Below are 21684 nucleotides of genomic sequence, written 5' to 3' on the forward strand. Positions count from 1 at the left end.
CTTTCCTACTTTTATATAAATACCAAATTTGAGCCAATGTTAGTGTATCTAATATTTTTTAACGACTTTTATTATAACACTGTAAAAATTTTTACTTTGAAGTACAAGGGTTTAGGAAAATGGTTATTGTAAAATAATTGTTTGATTGAATGCAACATTAAATAGGACACCATGAGTACTCAATTAAGAAAATATATCTTAACAGTCTTACTCTGAGGGCGGAGACTTGGTCCGGGTAAATGAGCAGGATCGCTTTTGTTTGGACCTGATCCAGACATGGCACTTGCATCTCCGGACAGTGAAGGAAACTCTTGTTGAAAATAAGGTGACTGGTGAGCCAGAAACATCGGAGTATTCTCTGTGCCACTGGATGTTATGGAGCTCCATGACTTGTCGCCTTGACTTTGAGTGGAAACAATGATTGGGACTGCTGCTGTAGTGGAAGTGGTAGGGGTGGTGCTCACAGGCACGGAGGCGGGAACAGGAGCACTGGTGACAGATGTTACAACAGGTGTAGTGGTGACAGTGGTGGAAACTTGAGTAGTCGGTGGTGGTGGTCCCGTTTCTCCAGGTTTGCTTCCCCATCCTGTTCCTCCACTGGGTACTAAGCTGACGGCTGGATCGTTACCACTGTATTCGGACTTCAAACTTGGTAAGTTAGCTGGAGCGCGACGAGCTGAGGGCACCTTCCCCAAACTTTGCATGCCATGACGACGTGATGATGTGTTCTTGTGCTGATGTGTTTCCAAAGATTCTCCCTAAAAAGAATCAAATGCACATATTTATTACGAGAAAAGTTCCAAGGTGATAAAATTTTCTATGAAATTAGCCTACTTTAAACTATCTTATAGTGTGTGACTTTCATTTAAGATATGCCTATGCCTGTATTTCTTGAAAACTCTAAAACACCGAGATGTTTTCATTTTACAAAAATAGTGTGCAGGCCACACAGTAAATTCCAAGACAAAAAGGCATATGCATACACATATTTCATTACCAAACATTATGCCTCAACATAAGTGGGAAAATGTAGGATAGATGTCTAATTATCAGATCTACATTCAACATGAATGGAAACAGATCAAAAAAATAGATATACAAGAAAATATATATCTCTCTAATAGGAGATAAATAACTATCTGATTCCACTGAGCTTCTGCACCTCTAGTCATCTTATTCACTCTAAAAAGCCAAAGAAACATGAATAGAAACACAAGAAAAAAGGAATTAGAAAAAGGATTGATAAGAAGTATACAGGTTTTTACAATAAAATCAAATTTACATTAACCCATTCGTGACTGAATAAATTACTATTATTTTTGGACTACAGAACTGGATATTTTCCATGCTTTTGTGTAAGGACAGGTGCACTTTGCATAACACTTACTGTATAACATGCTATGAATATTATAAATTTACTCTAGTCTTGTTATTGTATGAATACAAAATGTTATTTTTGTTTAATATAAATATATTTACACCATTTAAAAATTTTTAATATACATCTTTAGAAGTTGATTTGGGTGTGAAACACCTCAAAACATGTTTCCAGATGAAGTAGAACATGACACTTTTTACATTGGTACACCGTTTCACTTCTTTTCCACTGTGAGGCACAAACTTTACATTTTCTTGAGGGTCTGGCTTTGGTGGTTGGAGGTATCTTTTCAATGTAATGCCCCCAAAACTTTCCTTGAAGGCGCAGTGGTGATTCTCCACAAGCGGGAAGCCTACCAAAGGGTTACCTGAGCCCAACAGGTTTCGTCACAGAAGTGATTGAACACATCTGATTCAGTGCAGTTTTCTCTTAACTGCCTCGAAATGATAGGATTTATTCCATGATTGCCGGTAAAACGCATTGTACTAACAGTATTTGGTCCAACACTTCATGCAAAATCACAAGGCCTAGCCGGTGGGTTATCGTCACTTTCATTATCACTGCTGTCAACATTTGTACCATTAGACATTTAATTATTTTCATGTATCATGTAATCTTGTTCACTGTCACTTTCCTCATCACCACTTCATCTAAAACATTAGCAACGTAAGCCGCAAAATCAACCGAATTTACGAACACATCATTCCGGTCGCGAGACGCCATCTTGACTGTTTACAAACGAAAGAAAGCTGTTTTGCCAAGATGATTTGAGGCAATATCAGATGATTTTCAGCAACGAAGAAGAAGAAAAACATAGACTAGAATATTGAAAACAAAATATGCAGCAAATGTGAATGCCTCTGCGATCTATCGGCAATATATTCAACTACGTCGATGTCGCGTCTAGCGGACGGGCGCGGCCCGTCTTTAGTCGTTGGGCCGCGCGAAGTGAAGGACGGAAACTGCCCGTCCAATGTCTTGAATGGGTTAAATATCTCTCATTTGGGGATATGATGGATAAACTATCTGATTCCAAAAGTTTCCGCACCTAGTTATCTTATTTGCTCTACTAAGCCATGTAGAAACATTCAATTCTTACAATCTCCAATGAATCAGATCCATAATGCCAGAAAGCCTAGATCTACATTAGTAGTTAACTAGATAAATCTGGAGAAGAAAACATGGCAAACAATGCAAATTGTAAAGTAAGGTTTTTCAGAAAATATTTCACTTCAAACCTACATGTAGTAAAAAGCAAAAAAGGACGACTAAAAATCACCATGTACTGGAACAATGCCAAAAATATTTCTATCAATCTCTGAATGCTGAAGTAGACAATGTGTTATAATAAAAGATCAATCAAGAATTGTACTATGCAGAACAGCTATCCAGAAGTGATGGAGGTGGTTAAATCATTTAAGAACTACAAAGTATAAGGAACAGATTAAATAACGGCAAAGATACTGAAAAAAGAAGAGAGAGTTATAGTAGATGAGCTATGGGAAGTGGTCCTGAAAATGTGGGAAAGATGCCAATTCATAATCATTCATAAAAAGAAGAAAAGGGAAAATACCAAAATTTTAGAGAAATTTCATTATATATTTTCATTAGTGTCCTTACAAAGTAACGTGAACAATTATCCTTAATTGTTTAGAATTTGATACAGATGAAATAATTGAGGACCACTAGACAGGTTTTATGAAGAGGTTAACAGCTAGTCAGATATTTACTCTTAAGGGGGATCAAGTATAGGGGAGTATGATAAATATTTCCATGTATTTTCCTTGACTTTCAAAAACATATAACTGGCAAAAAAAGAAAAATTAAGAAATAGAATGGAGGCATTTGGATTTACAAAACACTAAAAAACCTATGCTGAGCATCACAGCCACGAGTTGCTCTCTGAGTGAATGCTGAGATATCTGAGAGGTACGGGAGACAGGCAGGAAGATAGACTCTCCCCTTCTCTAAACAATAATGTAGAGAAGGCACTACAAAAATAGCAGGAATGAACACAAGTATTATAAATAGGTGTAAAATCAATGAATTAGTCTTTGCAGGTGGTAATATAGTTATATTGCATCAATCTAAAAGGTCATAAAAGGTTTGGAGACATTAACAAAAACATTGATGGAGTTAACAGAAAAATAGGATTGACAGTGAATAATGAGAATACTGTACTATACGAGAAATCAAGATAGAAATAAAGATAATGTATTATTATTAAGTTAAATGGAGAAGAAAGGAAAACATGAAGAGCTGAAATCTTTACCAGGGTAGTGGCATAGTGAGTGACATAAAGTATAGGAAAATAAAATTGGCTGGAAAAGTACTCAGGAGAGGAATGTCAACCAAATCAACTTATAAAAAGAAATTCTGAAAGAAGGTTACCCTGAGCAACACAAAACAGATTTTGGTGTAGAGGAAAATCTGATATAGATGCAATTGAAGCTACAGAGGAAGATGCATAAGATAAGATCAGTCAAGATGAAGGAGACATGCTACATCTAAATATCAACTCACTCTTATTTACAGAAGGAGACATGCTACATCTAAATATCAACTCACTCTTATTTACATTCATTTAATTTGTATAAGTGGCAATTTATTGAAATAAAATACCAACTCAGATAGTGATTGCCATGGGAGTATTTGCCAATGGTAAAGAAGAAAACATTTTTCATGAGCTCCTGCATGCTTTTTGATTGAAATTACTAAGATCAAACAACTGGTATGTCGCAGAAGATTACAGCCACAAGAATATGCATACAGATTGTAAAGGAGTAATTTCTGTTTTTATCATCCATTCATAACAAATGGGGTATCTAATTTTTGTCTTTTTAAAATCTTTGATAACTTTTTCTCTTCTCATTGGTTCCATGAAATTTTGTATTAACATTTGTAGAAGGTTGCCATCTTAAGACTATTAATTATAGATTTTTCATCAAAAAGTAACATCCTCATAAGATCACTTGAAAATACAACACCATAACTTAAACCATTACTGAGATGATATTCTAAATTTAAAACACATACAGGTGCTAAATGTAGCCAAATAGACCAAAGTATTAAAAGAACTATTTTGTTTATTTCTACCCATGGAACCATATCCAAAAATATCTCCCTAGATGTTTGAAGTACTCTGTAAATAAATAAATAAATATATATATATATATATATATATATATATATATATATACTGTATGCAGAAAATAAATGCTCAGAGGCTTCTTTAACTAATAGAAGAAAAAGACTTCATATAAATCCTTTAATATTTCGACTTATGTCGTTTTCAAAAAGGTACAAAAAGTGTATATAATGTAAGAATTAAAAGTAAACATGTGAATTTTTATAATCAGCTGAAATATTCTATTCTGATTTATACTGTAATTTATAAACTCCTTGGTATATTATACTAAAAAGGGCTTTATATTAAAATGAAAATTTAGATTAAGATTAATAACATAAAAGGCGTTCTAACAGCATAAAATTAAATTAAATATTAACAATTTTGTAGTTTTGTAGTTGTACATTCATAAAAAATTAATAAAATTAATAAATTTAAATATAGACAATACATTGTTTTAGATTTGCTAAATTAATTTAGACTATTTTAACAGATCATTTCTTATTTAATCCAAAAGGTAATTTTGACTTAGTGACTAATTGATATGCTTGTTCTAAATTTTCTAATTGAATTTTTGAAGAATCTTCCGGTACTTTACAAATCCCTTTTAATGTGTAACAATTATTAAATATTTCGTTATGAGCCAATGCATGTTGCGAAACCAATTTGTCGTCTTGTCTGTTGGATGAAGACCGATGGTTATTCATCCTAATATGTAAGGGATTTGTCGTTAATCCAATATAGTCCTTGGGACAAAAATTTGCAAGACAACTGATAGATTACATTTTTCGATTTACAGTTAATGTTATTTGAAATTTGGTATGTTTTATTAGTTGTGCTACTTGTAAAAGTTTTAGAAGGATTTAGAATTTTGCATGTAGCACAACGCTTGTCTTCGCAAGAATGGCAAACCTAAAAAACTTTTGATCAGCATCTGAATTTGGAATTTGAATATATATATATATTGAAAATACAGGATGTTTCATAGTAAATTTGTAATTTTGCCAGCACAATGGTGGCCAAAATGTTTAAAATTATAAACTCATATACTTACTGTAACTAAAAGGTAGGTGAAGTCCCCTATTTAAACTTGGTCATGTTTGAGGTATGAATGGTGGCACACTTAAAATGGAAACCCTGTATATAGTGAATACATATAATATACCAATACCACCTCTAAAATGTAGTATACAATTAGATACATGTCTCACACCTTGATGAATAATGAAACTTACCCTGCTTGCTCTGTACAGATTATTTATGTCTAACGATTGAAATTTTGACTTTCCTTTCTCCCCTTTCGCTGTTATCCCCGACAATGTAGACATGCTGTCTGCAAGGAACCATTTAGAAGGAACAGACCCTTAGAACGAACCCTTATCCTGTAAACAAAAAGAATACATTCTTTTAGAACACAAGACCATTCTACAAAAGACAATATTATTACTTTAATAGAAAGAAACTGAAGCATTAATTCCATGCACTGAACTTAACTGTCCAATGTGTGTGGTTGTCTAGCAGAATAGTTATCTCTATTAAGGAATAGCTTCTACTTAATTGATGCATCTTATCAGAATCAGTTTCATTAAAATTGGCCCCTGCATATTTTTATTTCTATTAAATTTCCCAGGTTGTCTTATGGAAATAACAGTTTTGTTAAATAATTACAAACAATTGTTATGTAACATATATTTAAAAGAAAAACTCAAACTATGGTAATTATTATGACATATATTATTTAGAAAATAAACAGATAAAGCCTGAAAGGTAGCTTAAAAATGCAATAAAAAGTGGTGCTGAACAGATAAATTGGTTTACAGACCATTCATTCTACACTCTAAATCTATGGCCACCAAAAGTCTGTGCATAAATGCCATGGTGGCAATCTGTCACCACCACACGATTTTAACCTTAAAACAATCAGTATTGTTTATTTGGATGCTGTATGCTGTTGTTGGTTTGTATGCTGTTTATTTTATACTCTATGCCAGTTGAAAACAACTTCAGCTGTGAATCTAAATAGTTGTTTTGCTTCTTTGTGAACTTCATCTTGGTTAGTACCAGAGGACTGTTCAAGTTGATTTTTTTAAACTTTTTATAAGCTATTTTTGTCTTTACTAAGAATAATAATTTATGATTAGTAATTTGGAAGTTTTGTGTAACATTATTACAGTTTGAATATTTTTGGTCTATGCCGAGCTTTTATTTGTTAGTATAACTTATTTTATCTTTATATATATATATATATATATATATATATATATATATATATATATATTTCTTGTGTTCATGTGTATGTGACTGAACTCCTCCTAAACGACTGGACCGATTTTGATGAAATTTTGTGTGTGTTTTCAACGGAATTCGAGAATGGTCTAGATTCACAATTTGGTCCAATTTAAATAGTTTATTTAATTAATTTTTTAATTATAAATTGTTGTTGATGTTGGAGTGTTTTACGTTCGATCCGGCAGACTGCGCTACGACAAGTAATACAAAGTGAACTGATACTTTACAGCTGTTAATACGTCCAGCTGAAGTTCATCAAAGAGGCAAAAACATTTGTTTACATTTAAAATTTAGAAAATTATTATTGTAAAGTGCTTGATTAGTAGTGTAATGCAGATTGCATAGAAGAAGTTATTGCCTAATTTTAAATTTAGATTGCACCCATGATCAATAAACTATCTAATGCAATGAAAATACTATTAAACGCTGTTATAAAAACCACCTCATTGTACAAAGCCGTGAATGTTTGCACATAAGGTAATCGAATTTGGTTAGATCGAAGGTTAATGAAAAGAGCCGAAAGAAGACGCTTTATGATCGAAATTGGTTTTCGTTGATACATTTTCTTGATCTGAGCACAAGGCAACTCCACAATAATACTGTTAATATCTTAGACAGAAAATTAATTTTGACAGACAGAATTTGGTTCTTTATAACCTAATTAGTTTATCGAGATTCATCCATATACATTAATTGTACTGAATAACTTATAAAAACCTAGCAAAAACCACGAAAGATAGAGGCAGTAAATATGGTACACACCTTAATGCGCCCAAGAGGCTCACGAAGGAACGACTATCAATTATCTCAGGAGTGTTTAGAATGTGATAGAAAAAGAATACATAAATATAGTGTACTGTTTTTCAACAGGAAATTGTGTGTTAAGCCGGAGACAACTGCTAGTAGTCATTTAGTTATTGATGTTAGTATTGCTTTAAAAATGGTACAGTGTCATTATCTTAAAAATACAGTTTTAAGTGTTTTTTCCTAAGTGGTTTGTAATGTTTTATTTGTGTTTATTACATTATAAACATTTAAAAAATACAGATCTCTCAGTATTGAACAGGTAAAAAATATAATTTACAAAATTTTACCTTTTCTTAGTTACATGTGCTAATATTTAAATGCTATACTATTTTGTTATATTTACACAAACAAGGTGGTAGGAAAAAAGTAACAGAAAATTTAGACACCAAATATATTAAGGAAACAGGATTTTTCCGGACATTTGCCATCGTTCAGTGAAACAAAAAATAAGTAACACTACGTTTCGAGATCTGCAATCTGATCTCTTCTTCAGATAAATACTGAACGATGGCAAATGTCAGGAAAAATCCTGTTTCCTTCTCAATCCTATCTTGATCAAAAATAAACTTCAAACAAAGAAATATATTAAGCTATCATCATTGTAACTTAATTTATAAATTTATTAGTAAATTACAACAAAGAACCCTGTTTTGACTCTAGTAGTATTTTAGGACATATACTTATTATACATTTCAGGTAAACAAATTATACAACAGAGAACATTTTTACATGGCATTGAAAGGGTTAAAATACACAATATACTTATCTATTTAACATAATATGTTAGTTTCATCATTTTTAAAACCTATTCAGTTTTTATTTTTTTAAACAAAAATAACTAAATATGAGTCATAGGGCATTATAGAGATAAACATGTGCAGTGACTATGCAACCAATTTTTTACGTGTGTAAAAAAAACCTATGGATATGTAACAAAAAGAAACACACATTTAGAAAGGACAGTGGTGCTTATTATTTTTTCAGTAACGCAAGTTCCATTCTCACTAAATGAAAGTTTTCATGGAAGTATTGGTAATGTTTACACTTCTTGCAACTTTACAGCTGGCCTAACTACCTTAACCCTCTAAGTGGCAAGCGCCGTCTGAGACGTATGATTTACGCCGCCGCGAAGTGGCAAGCGCCGTCACAGCCATCGCTTCACATTTAAGGCCGTTGCTCCGCAACCATCCATTATTTTTAGGCCTAGTTTGAACTATCGTATTTTCCATGAAATTTCCTATACATATCATATAGTATAGTGTGTATTCATGTTACTAATGTTTGCTGGCTTAAATGATTCCGACGGTTTTCGTTTGACCTGACGGCAGACGAGAGAACAGCTGTCTACTCGTCTCGTCACTGTTTTGTTTGGCGACTTTGCGTACTGTTATTGTCAGTATATTATTATTTATCGCGTTGTTTGTGTTACCGGTAAATGTTTAGGTTATTCGTTCGTCATGGAAAATGTTGGGGTACTTTGGGATTATACCGACTACACCAGTATGAGGAACACAAACAAATAAATTTATAGAAAAAAAAAACATAGAACGAAAAAGCAACTCTTCAATTACAAACTTACAATGATTATTAATTGTTAATGGGTTTCATGTGACGCCCAGAAACCAGCAATATCAAGGATGAGTGAGTCTAGTGGATTTCCGCCTTCAGCAGCAACTGCCGACCGCAACGCATATTTTAGATGTAGGCAACTAGTCATGATCTTGTAAAAAACGAATGGCCCCCTGTTCGCTCCTGGGTAAATCCCTAATTCTCATAGTGTCACCCATCATAATCTATTACACACACAGTAAAACACGGAAGTACAACAAAGCGACGCACTCGACAGACACTTCGGCACGAAAAGTACAAGAATGCGGCGCACGCTGAACGGGCGGCGAGAATCTGTAGTCACGTTATCTACTAGATCGCTCGACTTTGACCTCTGTCTGAGGATGGAGGGGGTTTGCGATAAGACAATTCCTGTTTTATATTTACGAAATATACTGTGCTATGACAAACTAAGCCACTATTATACTATTATAGGCCCTACACTACTGGGAGGAAAAGACAAGCCCCTTCTAGTGACTCGGGAGTAAAAAAAACCAGTTTATACATAGATTTAGTTTTTCCCATCTAACTTTTTTGTTCTTGTAAATAGAAAAAAATGTATAGGAAGTAATTTGTTTAGAATAAAATTGTGTATATTCTGTAAATTTGACATTATTTTGTAGCTCCAGTAGTTTCAAAGTGACGGACAGTAGAACTTAAAACTTATTTTTTCTAAAAAAGATTTTTTACACATCTACACTGATATTAATCTGAAAATAATGGTAAGGCACCAAATATTATATTTATTCTTATTCTATAGTTCGTAAGGAAAACAAAAATATATAATGTTGCTAGGTTATCACTTAGATAATGTTTTCTAAAAATAAGTTTAACGATCACGTCAATTTACCCAAAAACGGCCTGCCACTGAGACCACAAATGACCGCCACTTATAGGGTTAAAACATGAGATATCAAATTTGTGTGTGATAAAGCCTGAGTGCTTGTTAAATACATCACAGAAGTGAAGATAACACAGCAAATAGGTGTACACTGTGCACTGTCGAGTGAACCAAGAGTGATTTGAAATTAGTTCCTGGGCAGATGGGAGGGTTAAAAAATAGTACAATTTTTAAGGCTATCACAGTTTAATCAACCATGTGTAATGGTTCCTATACATAAATGTTTTAATTTCTCTTATAAGGGTTTGATTTATTTTTATACTACATTAAGTGTTTTGTGATGAGTGTGGAGAACTATACTTAACAGGAAATACATAAATAATAAATATTTTAATAGTACACAGTAAAAGTAGTTCTGCTAAAATCTTCCATGTTTTGGTGGCGTTTGGTATGGTAAATGTAACAATTTGTTACATTCATTATTTAAGTATTTAATTAAGTTGTATACTGCATACTGCATATTGTGTTAATGAGAATATGAAAGATATATTAGAAGACACTACAAATTATTATTGATACTTTGTTGTAACTTGAAAGATACAATAAGACTCCAGCCTACACTGTGTTTTTTACTTATTTGAGTGTGTGTTTGGCAATGCTGTGATCGAGCAAAACGCGTCACGCCTAAGGATAGATTGGATTGCTCAAGCTGTGAGTACATAATATAATATTAAACCATTGTATTTAAAGGATAGTACAGAGAGTAAATAATTTTTGGTTGTTTTTTTACATCCACAATCAGTAAGGTGATAAGAGAGGGTAATACTGGCTAATGTAACAAATCACTAAGAATACAACCATATTTTAAACAACTTTCAGCATGGCTTTAGGAGAGGTAGGAGTACTATTTCTGAAGTTGCAGTCTTTTTTCATAATGTACTAATCAGGGTGGATGATTGGATGGGTATTAGTTGTGTGAATTTATTTGGACCTTTCTAGAACTTTCAATGGAGTGGATCATGGAATGCTACTAAAAAAATTGCAAGGGATGGAATTAGTGATCATCTTTTTGATTTGATACATTCTTATTTTGTAGATAGGTCACAATGAACAAAAATGTTACGTGATAAAACATATTTATTTATGTACGTACAAAATTAAATATTTAAGATCTTCAATGCAAGGAGTTCATTATGAAGTTCTACTGGGCTCAATTCTCGGGCCCTTCCCTAAATATCATTTACATATAAATGATTTCTTTTCTGATTATGATGGTTTGATAATCATAACTTAAATTATTATGTATAATGATGATACATCTGGTTTGATGTATCATCATTTTGTAGAATAAATGTCTTTCAGAGACTAAGAAAATTTTAAAACAATTTTTGAAAACAGCACAGAAATATTTTACAGATAACAAAGTGTAAAAGTTTGCATAAAATAGAGCTTTAGGTTTTTCGTTCCAATAAGACACAAACAACTATTACTATTCCAATTTAATAATACATTAGTTTCTTAAAACGCTTTAAAATTTTTAGTATTACATATGGATGATACACATAATTGCGTAAATCATACAGACTTTGTTGAAGATGGGAGCTTGTATTGGCTACTTAACTTATTTACATTCAAACACATAAATCAACACTTTTGTGATGTGTCTGATGAAGATAGCCTTGCTATCGAAAGGCCTCACAAAAATAAAAGTTTTAAATATTGGTTTATGTGTTTGAATGTAAATAAGTTCATATAGACTTTGTGTGTTCTAAACTATAATGATCAAATTATTCTTACTAAGAAGGTTATCTTGCTATTTAGATTCTAATGCTTAACGAGTAGTCAATTTTGGTGTATCCTTAGGTTTAACATATCACAGTGCATCAAAAACACTTTCATTAAGAAGACTAAAGATTTTTTTAAATGGTGTGCAAAGCTACAGATAACTGCTAATGTATAAATAAGGTAGAATTTCTATAACTGTTACACTTTTACTGAAAGTGTAAAAGACGTTTCGGGCGTCTTGGCTGGTTTCGATGTAGGCGTTGACACCTGTGCAGTTCTATGCGACCTCTCCAGGGCCTTTGACTGTGTCGATCACAACATCCTGTTGAGAAAACTTGAATTCTATGGTATAACAGGCATTCAAAATTCGTTGTTTAAATCCTACCTCAGTTATCGGCAACAAAATATTTTTACTAATGGCAATCTTTCAAAATCTTCTGAGGTAAAGTTTGGCGTGCCACAGGGGTCGGTTCTGGGCCCTACTTTATTTCTAATTATGGTTAACGATCTTGAGTACAATGTGAGTTATAAATCAGTAATGTTTGCTGATGATGTCACTTTTTTTACAACAGTAAATAATCAGAATGAAAGAGAGCTTAAACCAAGATGTATGACTGATGAAGCAGATGAATGGTATAAATCAAATGTTCTGTTGTTGAATTTAGAAAAAACTCAAAATATGGTTTTCTCCTTAAGACTTCAAGCTGATTGTAATGATAATGTGGTTAATTTATTAGGTATCACTCTGGATTCAAAGTTGACCTGGCAATCTCATATAAATAATGTATGTAAAAGATTGAGCAGGGTCATATATCTCTTGTACCATTTGAGGCACTGTGTAGACAAAGACTGTCTTAGAATGGTTTACTTTGCACTGTTTCAAGGTGTAATTACATATGGTCTATTATTATGGGGTAACTGTAGCAGTATAAATGAAGTATTGATTATTCAAAAGAAAGCAGTCAGAATTCTCAACAACGCCCATTGTCTTGAGCACTGTAGACCCTTCTTTATTTGTAGTAAAATACTAACTGTTGTAAATCTATATATTTTATCTTGTCTACTTTTTGCAAAAAATAATGTTAATAATTATGTCCTCAATGAGCATGTTCACTCATATGCTACTAGAAATTTTCACCAAATTCATGTACCTTTTGCTAGGTTAAGTAAAACTAAATTCTCTTATGAAATTGTTAGCATAAGTCTATTTATAATAGACTGCACATTTCTGCTCATTATAGTAGCTTCAATAGTTTTAGGAATATTTTATACAATTGGTTGTTGAACAATCCTTTTTACAAAATTGATGAGTTCTTTAAAAGTGATATATCTAGTCTAGTCTTCCGAAGTTAGTCTGTAGGTAGTTGTATCTGTATATGTTAATTGCTTTTATTTCTATGTATCTGTATGACGTAGCCTATTGTACAAATATGTATTTAACACTTTGAGTGCTGGCCTAAAATAACATGCAACTCTGTAGAATGCTGGGCGTTTTTGGTGGTTTTCACAAATTTATTTAAAAAAAAAGTATTTAAGGTATAAGAAAAATATTTACATGCCTTAATTCAGCTTACTTTCGTTTTTATTTTAACGTGAGATTGTTAGTGTTTTTTTTCAAAAACTACACATAAAAACTTTTTTTGAAAAACATATATTTTTGAAAAAAAAAAAAAAAATATTTTTTGAGACAGTTTTTTTATCTAAAAAACTAAACTAAGCATATATACAATTATTTACAATGACCTATTTACAAATATAAACTGTCCTTCGAATAATACAAATCATGTTTTTATGTTTTGTAGTTTTTTTGACAAAAAAACTATGCCAACATGTTGATGCGTTGGCATCACTTTCGCCGTCAGTACTGTTTTCAGCATCTGTAACATAATAATATACTGTGTAAAATATGAGTATATTTTCATTTTATTCATATGAATAGAATATTAGTTGAATAAAGTTAATTTATTTTAATACAAATTATAGTTTGATTCACGAAAATAATAACATAACCAAACTTTTAGACTGATGTTTATATAGACTTATTCTTACCTGAAATATGTGTCTCATCTTCTTCCATGAAATCAGGATCGATGTCAGAATCGTCAAAAATACTATCAACACCAATAAAACTATCTTCATCTAATACATAACTGATCGCAACCGTCGTTCAAGCTGCGAGAAGCCATGATTGCGACATCGACTGCCGGCTGCAACGAACGTCACGTCAGCGGCACGTAAACAAAGCGACCGAAGTCGCTTTGTCATTAAGCTCATTCAATACATCTGACGCTTTCTAGCGGTTAATTGTGTTACTAAAAACCCAAATAACGTTGTAGAGTAGGCAAAACCCGTTTAAATACGGACAATGTAATATAATACCAATTGAAATTACAACCACGTAAAACTACGGGATTAGCATTCTTCGGAAGTCTTGCTGTTCCGTAAAATTACGGGATTAGCACTCTAAGTGTTAATGGCCAAATATATGACTTATGACTTACTTATGAAATAAATCTTGAGTTCTAATTTTATGAATCAATGGAACCTTGATATAACGAATAATAATAATATTCTTTATTGAGTAAAACAATTACAATATTGCATGGCATGCGTCAACGTAACTATATAAAGTACTTAGAAGTACATCAGATAAATAATGATGTTGGTCAAGGTAAATACATGCAATGCAATGCGATACTTGTACGTATCAGAACCGGGGATTTCGTGGTTGTTGTTAATTTCAAAAATTTTCATCCCAACGGCCCATCATGAACTCATCAGTTGAGTAAAATGCTTTTGACATAAGAAAATGTTTTAGTAGAGTTTTGAATTTTTTTGTTTCATTGAGTTGTTTGATGCCCTCAGGGAGCCTATTGATTAGTCCAACTCCAACTTGAGATGGTAAGTGTTTGAAAGCTGCCGTTCTGTGCTGTTCGACTTCCTCTAGTTATCCCTGCCTCTAGTCCGGTATTGGTGGACATCCCTACCCCGTGATAACTCGCATTTAAGTCGGCAGTACAAGGTCACCTCGAGAATATAGACAGGGAACGAACCTCAATATATCAAATTCCTGGATAAATTAAAGCTTTGTCATTGGCCTTGAATGTGCCATTTACTTCAATGTTACTCTTATCTCTATATATCAAATGTTTAATGTAAATAATCTTTATATACCAAATTCCTTGATAAACTGAAGCTTTGTCATTCCCCTTGAATGTACCATTAACATGAATGTAATTGTTAATGTTACCTCTATATATCTAAGGTTTAACCCTTTTAACCCTAGCCATTATATCAAAGTGATATGCCAAAAATCCCAAGTCATTTTTGAAGAAAATGTAAGTGTTTTATAAAAAAAAACTTATAACTAGGCTATTTTTTAAGATATCAAGCTAATTCTTTTTTAGTTTCACTTCTTATTAAATTTATTACACAAACACATGAAAAAAAATATCTAGAAAATGTTTCACATATATATATATATGTATATATATATATATGTGTGTGTGTGTGTGTGTGTGTAATTAATAACAATATTTAAATGGGTAGACTTTAATTAGCGCGCCTACACTCGTTATTAGGTTGTTTTATCGAATGGTTCAATGTTTTTATCCAAAGGAATAGTTCGATATTACAATTTATTTAACTTAGCATATGATTTCAACTTATTAGTTATAGTAATTATAATGTAAACAATAAACAACATGAAGAACCTAATATTTTGAGAATTAGAAAATGGCGATAAATATATGTGAGATATTTCTAACAAGTGACGAGATTTGTTTAAGTAGCTTCAACATGTGGGGTTGACTCCTGGTAAAACATGGGAAGAATTCTTTCCTCCATTTTACAAAAGCAGTTACTCATTAATATCAATCTGAGGCAAGTTAATTATTGTAAGGTTTCTTTGATACATAAGTCTAGGCCATACTTGGTTTTGTTGTTTTGTAATGTTAGTGTTCAACTTATGTTTTTAAAATTGTAATGTACGAGACTCTTCTTGTTACGGTAATTTATTATAACTCTTATCGTGTTATAATAAATACGATTTTTACATATCAGAGTTGGATAATACATCGAATTGTTACATAAAAACAACCGAGTGTGTTAGATAGCGAGTGTAGGCCACTTATTAAAGTCTACCCATTAAAATTTCAAGTTTGTTGATTAAAGAAAGCCATTATAGTTAAAAAAATATATATATATATTTGACACACAAATATCAACTTTTCTATGTTAAATTTAATTCTTATACTTATGAAACAAAAATTATAGGCCAACTTTATTCACAAGTTGAGCAACAAATTTTGTAAGGACGTGAAATTGTTTCTTTTTGTCATTTTTGTAAAAGTAAAATGTTAAATGTAATACAAGCTTTGAAATGTATAGTAGGCCTACTTAAAATAAAACTTTGAGTTATTTTTGATAAAATAATTAAATTATTTATAGCCAATATTTAAAAAATTTGAAATCTTTTTATACAATATACATATCTAGAATATACTTTCGGAACTCCAATCGTCGTCACTGCCCACCTCCAAGCCACTTGCAACTAGGTAATTGGTGTCTTTTAGATTACGGGAGACTTAAAATGATTCCTATTATTCATTTTCAAATAAAATAAGCAACAATCGAATATTTAACTGCTGTACTGTGTCCTGTTTTAACCTAATAACATTAAACAAAGCGGGACATTCACAACATAGTTAAATACAGCTGTATAAGACAATTTGTGAACAGTCAGCTGAGATAGACTGAATTTTGCATATTTGGTCTGATATCTTGAATATGGGGGGTTTACAGGTTTGGAACATATTATATTTGATTTTTCAGTTCATTTTACATAAAATCTGATCAATTTAATAATCTGTAACAGCTAGTTTAAGCAATGCCTGGTGGCGAGAATGCAGTTGAAATTGATGTCAATAATTGGGTGGCAGCAATGGTGCGAGCCCCGAATTCTTTATTGATCACAACATAGTTGCAGCAGTCACACAAGAATAAATGGAGTATGAGGAGGAGGAAAGAAGAGATGACATGATCCTGTCTAATGAAGGAGAGTTGTGCCAAACGCAGACAGTGCAACATAGCTTGGTCTTGCACTAGGCTACAAAACCTAGAGCAACAGGCTTCTGCTACACCTTCCGATATCATATTTATGACACAATGGCAGAACTACATGTTATCAGATAAGCTTTCTTCACTGCGATAAAAGACAATTACTGAATTCATGTCGAGCATTTGTTAAATGCTATCAAACGTCTACCCTGTAAAGTAAATAGTACTATGCAGCTCGAGTACATACTTTAAATTGCTCAAAATTTACTCAAAGTAAAAACGTGCTTGGAAATAAATTCAAAATTGTATCCTAGTCATGTGTTTAGCTATTGACTAATGACGGCATGAACAGCGATACGTGTGTCTTCATTGTTTCCCAAGTCATGTTTATCCTTGAAAATACATAAGGTAAGAAGCATTTATAAATGTATTGTTTTGTTGTAATTATACATTATAATTTAATTTGTAAATGACATTAATATTTATAGGCTCACATTAATTTCTAACATCAAAAACTATCAAAACCATACTTGCCTTATTCTTTGAAATATCTAGTATTACGTTATTTAATCAGACATTTTGCTTTCAGTCTTTGGATGGAAATGAATATCGATGATCCAAACCATTTGTTAATCATCATCCTACTGTGTTGGTGGCTGCTTATTATACCGCAGCATACATTAGGCCTAGTATTCTACCAAAATTACTGTACATTTGTGGTGGGCTACTGTACTATTAGACAATGGAAATTCTCTATATTGAGGAATGTTCACCCTTTTCTGTTTTATGAAGCCTTTTCTCACCTTAAATACAAAAAGCAACAAAACATGTGAATTAGCACATGTAGCCTACATGCACAACCCGAAAGTGCCTAGGACTAGTATAAAAATAGCCTAGGGTAATGGATAAAAATCCACTTTAAAATAAAACTAAAATTGTAATTTGCCTGAACATTGGGTTACTAATAAAAGTATTTTACCTTTTATTATGAAGTTATATATATTTTAAACCAGTCTTTAAATAAAATTATGTTTTATGAGGAATTCAGACTTTCTCAGAGGGCTCCAGGTTATAGGCCTACATTTCAAATTAGGATGGCCTAGGCTCTTATCATATTTATAGATAATATGGTACAATAAGTACCCTGGTAAAACATTTCATTAGTAACTTTTAGTGGCTGAATATAAGCCATTTCAAACACATTTTACACAAAGGAACAGAGGCATAGCAGGAATACATAATTAGGTTTTAAATATTAGTTTACAATTATTCTTTATTTTTAACCTTGCATTGTTGACTAGATCTACATATATTAATTGTAAACCATATCAGAAAACAAACCAAGTAAAAAGAAATTAATGGAAGTCTCTTTTACACTTTTGTAGCCTATGAAAACATGCTACTTAGACCATTACATATCTACAGATTATGAGTTTATTACGATTTTATTACTCTCCTCTCTTTTCAACTGATAATAATGCAGTCAAATTTCAACATTTGAGAATACTGATGAACATTGACAAAGGGTTGAAAATATGACTTCCAATGACATAACGAGACTATCGACGAAATCGTCTTAAAAATAACACAAATGCCAAACGCTTACCTTGGTCCGTTCGAATGGGCAAGTTATTTGAAAGATATACACGTAATACTTGAAAAATTATCGGACGGAAACAAGAAAATTAAACAAATTGTACAACTTTTCTTAGCGAACACCTACAACAAGATGGCGAACTGCTGGCCTCTGGCCTGCTGGGTTTTAATATTACAGTTTATTGGTTCATCCTTCTCCACGATCAATACAATGACGTCATGTATTTTCAGCTTTGGTACGGAATATTGTACTGATTGAAGGCCAGTCAGAGTTGGTTCTCTTTTAAAATATATATGTATATGTGTGTGTTTATATGTATGTATGCGTATTATATATACGCAAGTATAGTATAGTATATATATATATATATATATATATATATATATATATATATATATATATATATATATATATATATATATAACTAGAATAATCAAGTCTCTGAATTGTTTGTATATAGTGTATACATAACTGTCACCTATTAATTCCCAATCAAATTCTCATACGTTTCAACGAAATATGATTAAAAAAATAATGAAGTAGAGTGGTGGAGCGAGAAAGACGGTCCTCGCCACGTTGATGTAACAACTAATGGTACTTTGGGATTATACCGACCACACCCAGACATGAATCGTTATTTAACATTTTGCTTCTACTGATTACTAGATTAGCGTAGAAGACTATTTCGTCAGTATAAAACAGGAATTGTCTAATCGCAAACCCCTCCCCATCCTCAGACAGAGGTCAAAGTCGAGCGTCTAGTAGATAACGTGATTGCAGAGCCTCGCCGCCCGTTCAGCTGGTGCATCGCTTTGTTGTACTTTCGTGTTTTACCTCTATATTTCTCCAAACACAAAAATTTAACAAAAACAAACATTTACCAAACTAAACTCTTTATTAAAAAAACACTCAAAACTTGTTTTTATTCTTGATCACATTCCGCCACCCAAAATGCGAGTGCCTCCGGCCATCGACGAAAGAAAAACATCCCTCGAGATAGTACCTATCAGTAAAATATCAAATTCTAGAGGGGCTAATCAGAAATATAAATTGAATTGAAATGGAAAGGCAATTATGTACCGTGCAAATCACGTGATGCCGCGCGGCCTGCCGTAATCAGGATTCTCGAGAAAGATAAGATAACAGCGACAACAATACCGATCACAATACCTGGAAATGCTTGTAAGTTTGTAATTTTGTAATTGAAGAGTTGTTTTTTCGTTCTATCATGTTTGTTTCTATAAATTTCTATTTTTGTGTTCTTCATACTGGTGTGGTCGGTATAATCCCAAAGTACCCAACTAATAAAGGGGCCTCTCTGCCAGCTTCTTTCGTTTAACAAAAAGCATCTGAGTTATTAATATTAATACAGCGTCTAGCATTTCTTCCCCCATATATTTCTCATCCAATAGGATTAGCATTTCCTTTGTTGGTTTTGCTTAGTTAACTTAGTCGTTACTTATTATTTGTTTCAATACCATATAACTGTATAGCTTAAACTACCAAATCTTCTATAGTTCTTAGTTTTCAAATTGTTCCATCGTAAAGTAAATTTAAGGGTGCAATTAGCTGTTTATAAATTATGAATTATGCTGTTTGTAATAAAAATGCATACATAAAATATAAATATTTGAGTTAAAATTCACAATGTTGTGTACGATAAAACAACAAATACTACAAATTTTAAGAAATTGGCATGCCAGTTGTTTGAGAGATCTTATTTTGTGGAAAATGTATAAAAAATTTATATTTATAGTTATACGAGCCAAATAATCGAATTAAATTAGCTAAAAAAAATTCATTATAAAATATATTGCAGCATATAGTTGAGTTTACATATTTAAAAAAATGTTATCACTGCAAACGAATAAGGAAGAAACATGCAGAACCTATAAATAATCTATCTTTCTTTAAAGTTTTTGTAAAAATAAATAATTTAGGTAAATTTACATGTTTAAACTTTGAGTGTAGCGTGACTGATGCATTACATTTAAAAAGATAGTAAAACACACACACACACACACACACACACACACACACACACACACACACACACGTTATTTTGTTTTTTATATAATATAAGTACAAAGAATAAATTGAAAGTATAGGCTATGTAACATTACCATATACCAGTCTACTTTTAATTGTATGATTTGATTTACCTTATTAGAGATATTGTGTATAATGAGTATGTTTAGATAGCATCGGTATACCAGGATTCCACAAAGAGGTTTAAACGTTTGCTTTTATATTACTTGTCCATTTATGCACCGAACAAAAAAGTGTTTGTGAAAATTAAAGCTCCTTAACAATATAGTGGAAACAACATGGTGACTTATTGAAAAGTTTACCATTTTACTTCCTATAAAAATTCATTTCTTGAATTACCTGATTTGATTACTGCGTTGCAGTTTTATAGAACAGCTGTTTATGAACTCTAATTGTTGAAAACAGCTGTTCGATTAAAGAATATTGCTTGTGCTATAAAAACATAACCTGACCTCCTCCATTCTTGTTTTACTGATATTGACGTTCGAGAAATGGCTTTTAATGTTGCACAAAAAGAGAAGTGTTGTGCGTGGGCTATTGCTTTTGGCAACATTACAGAAGCAATTAGACAATTCCAGGTTACCTACCCAGGAGTTGAACCACCTAGCAATCCTACAATAACTAAGTGGAGAAATCTTTTGTTCGAAAATGGAAGTATCGTAAAAAAGTACTCTAGAGGATCAAATGAGGAAAGAAAAGTACTAGTATGCGCATCAATGCTTGCTCTTCAGGTAAACCGAAATCACTAAGGAAGGTTGAACTTGAAACTGGTGTTTCAAAGTTTTCAGTACAGAGAATAATTAAGAAAAACAAAATTAAATTTTACAAAAAATCACCTATTCCATAATCTTCTTGAAGATGATCCGGACAGGAGAGTGAAATTTTGTTCTCGTATCATTGCGTTTCATGAGCTGTTTATTCAGACGAATCCACTTTCTACCACAATATTGCTGGAAATAGGCATAATTATAACTTTTGCAACACCAGTAATCCACACATTCTTGAACAGACTCTACTCAAATCAAGAGAAATTACTGTTTTGGCAGCTGTCAAGTTGTAATGAGGTTCTATCTTACGACATTTCAGAAAGTACAATGACTGGGAATACGTATGAACAGGTTTTAAATGAACAAGTCTTGCCTCAT

At 32.2% G+C, this 21684-nt stretch overlaps 1 protein-coding gene across 22 annotated transcripts in view; it reads right to left on the reverse strand.

Moving 5' to 3' along the window:
• The window catches only part of LOC124360638 (protein PRRC2C), a 158080-nt gene extending 139426 nt beyond the window's left edge, over window positions 1–18654 (reverse strand). For all 22 annotated transcript variants that reach the window (XM_046814423.1, XM_046814424.1, XM_046814434.1 and 19 more), the window contains exons 1-3: window positions 18500–18654; window positions 5741–5887; window positions 212–758 (exon numbers count right to left, since the gene is read on the reverse strand). In XM_046814423.1, coding sequence (XP_046670379.1) covers window positions 212–758; window positions 5741–5833 — 640 coding nt within the window. In that variant the 5' untranslated portion in view covers window positions 5834–5887; window positions 18500–18654. The remainder of the gene's footprint in view (window positions 1–211; window positions 759–5740; window positions 5888–18499) is intronic.
• Between the last annotated feature and the right edge of the window lie 3030 nt (window positions 18655–21684).

Source organism: Homalodisca vitripennis, chromosome 4 (assembly GCF_021130785.1).
Source record: "Homalodisca vitripennis isolate AUS2020 chromosome 4, UT_GWSS_2.1, whole genome shotgun sequence".
In the NCBI taxonomy this organism is placed as follows: Eukaryota; Metazoa; Arthropoda; class Insecta; order Hemiptera; family Cicadellidae; genus Homalodisca; species Homalodisca vitripennis.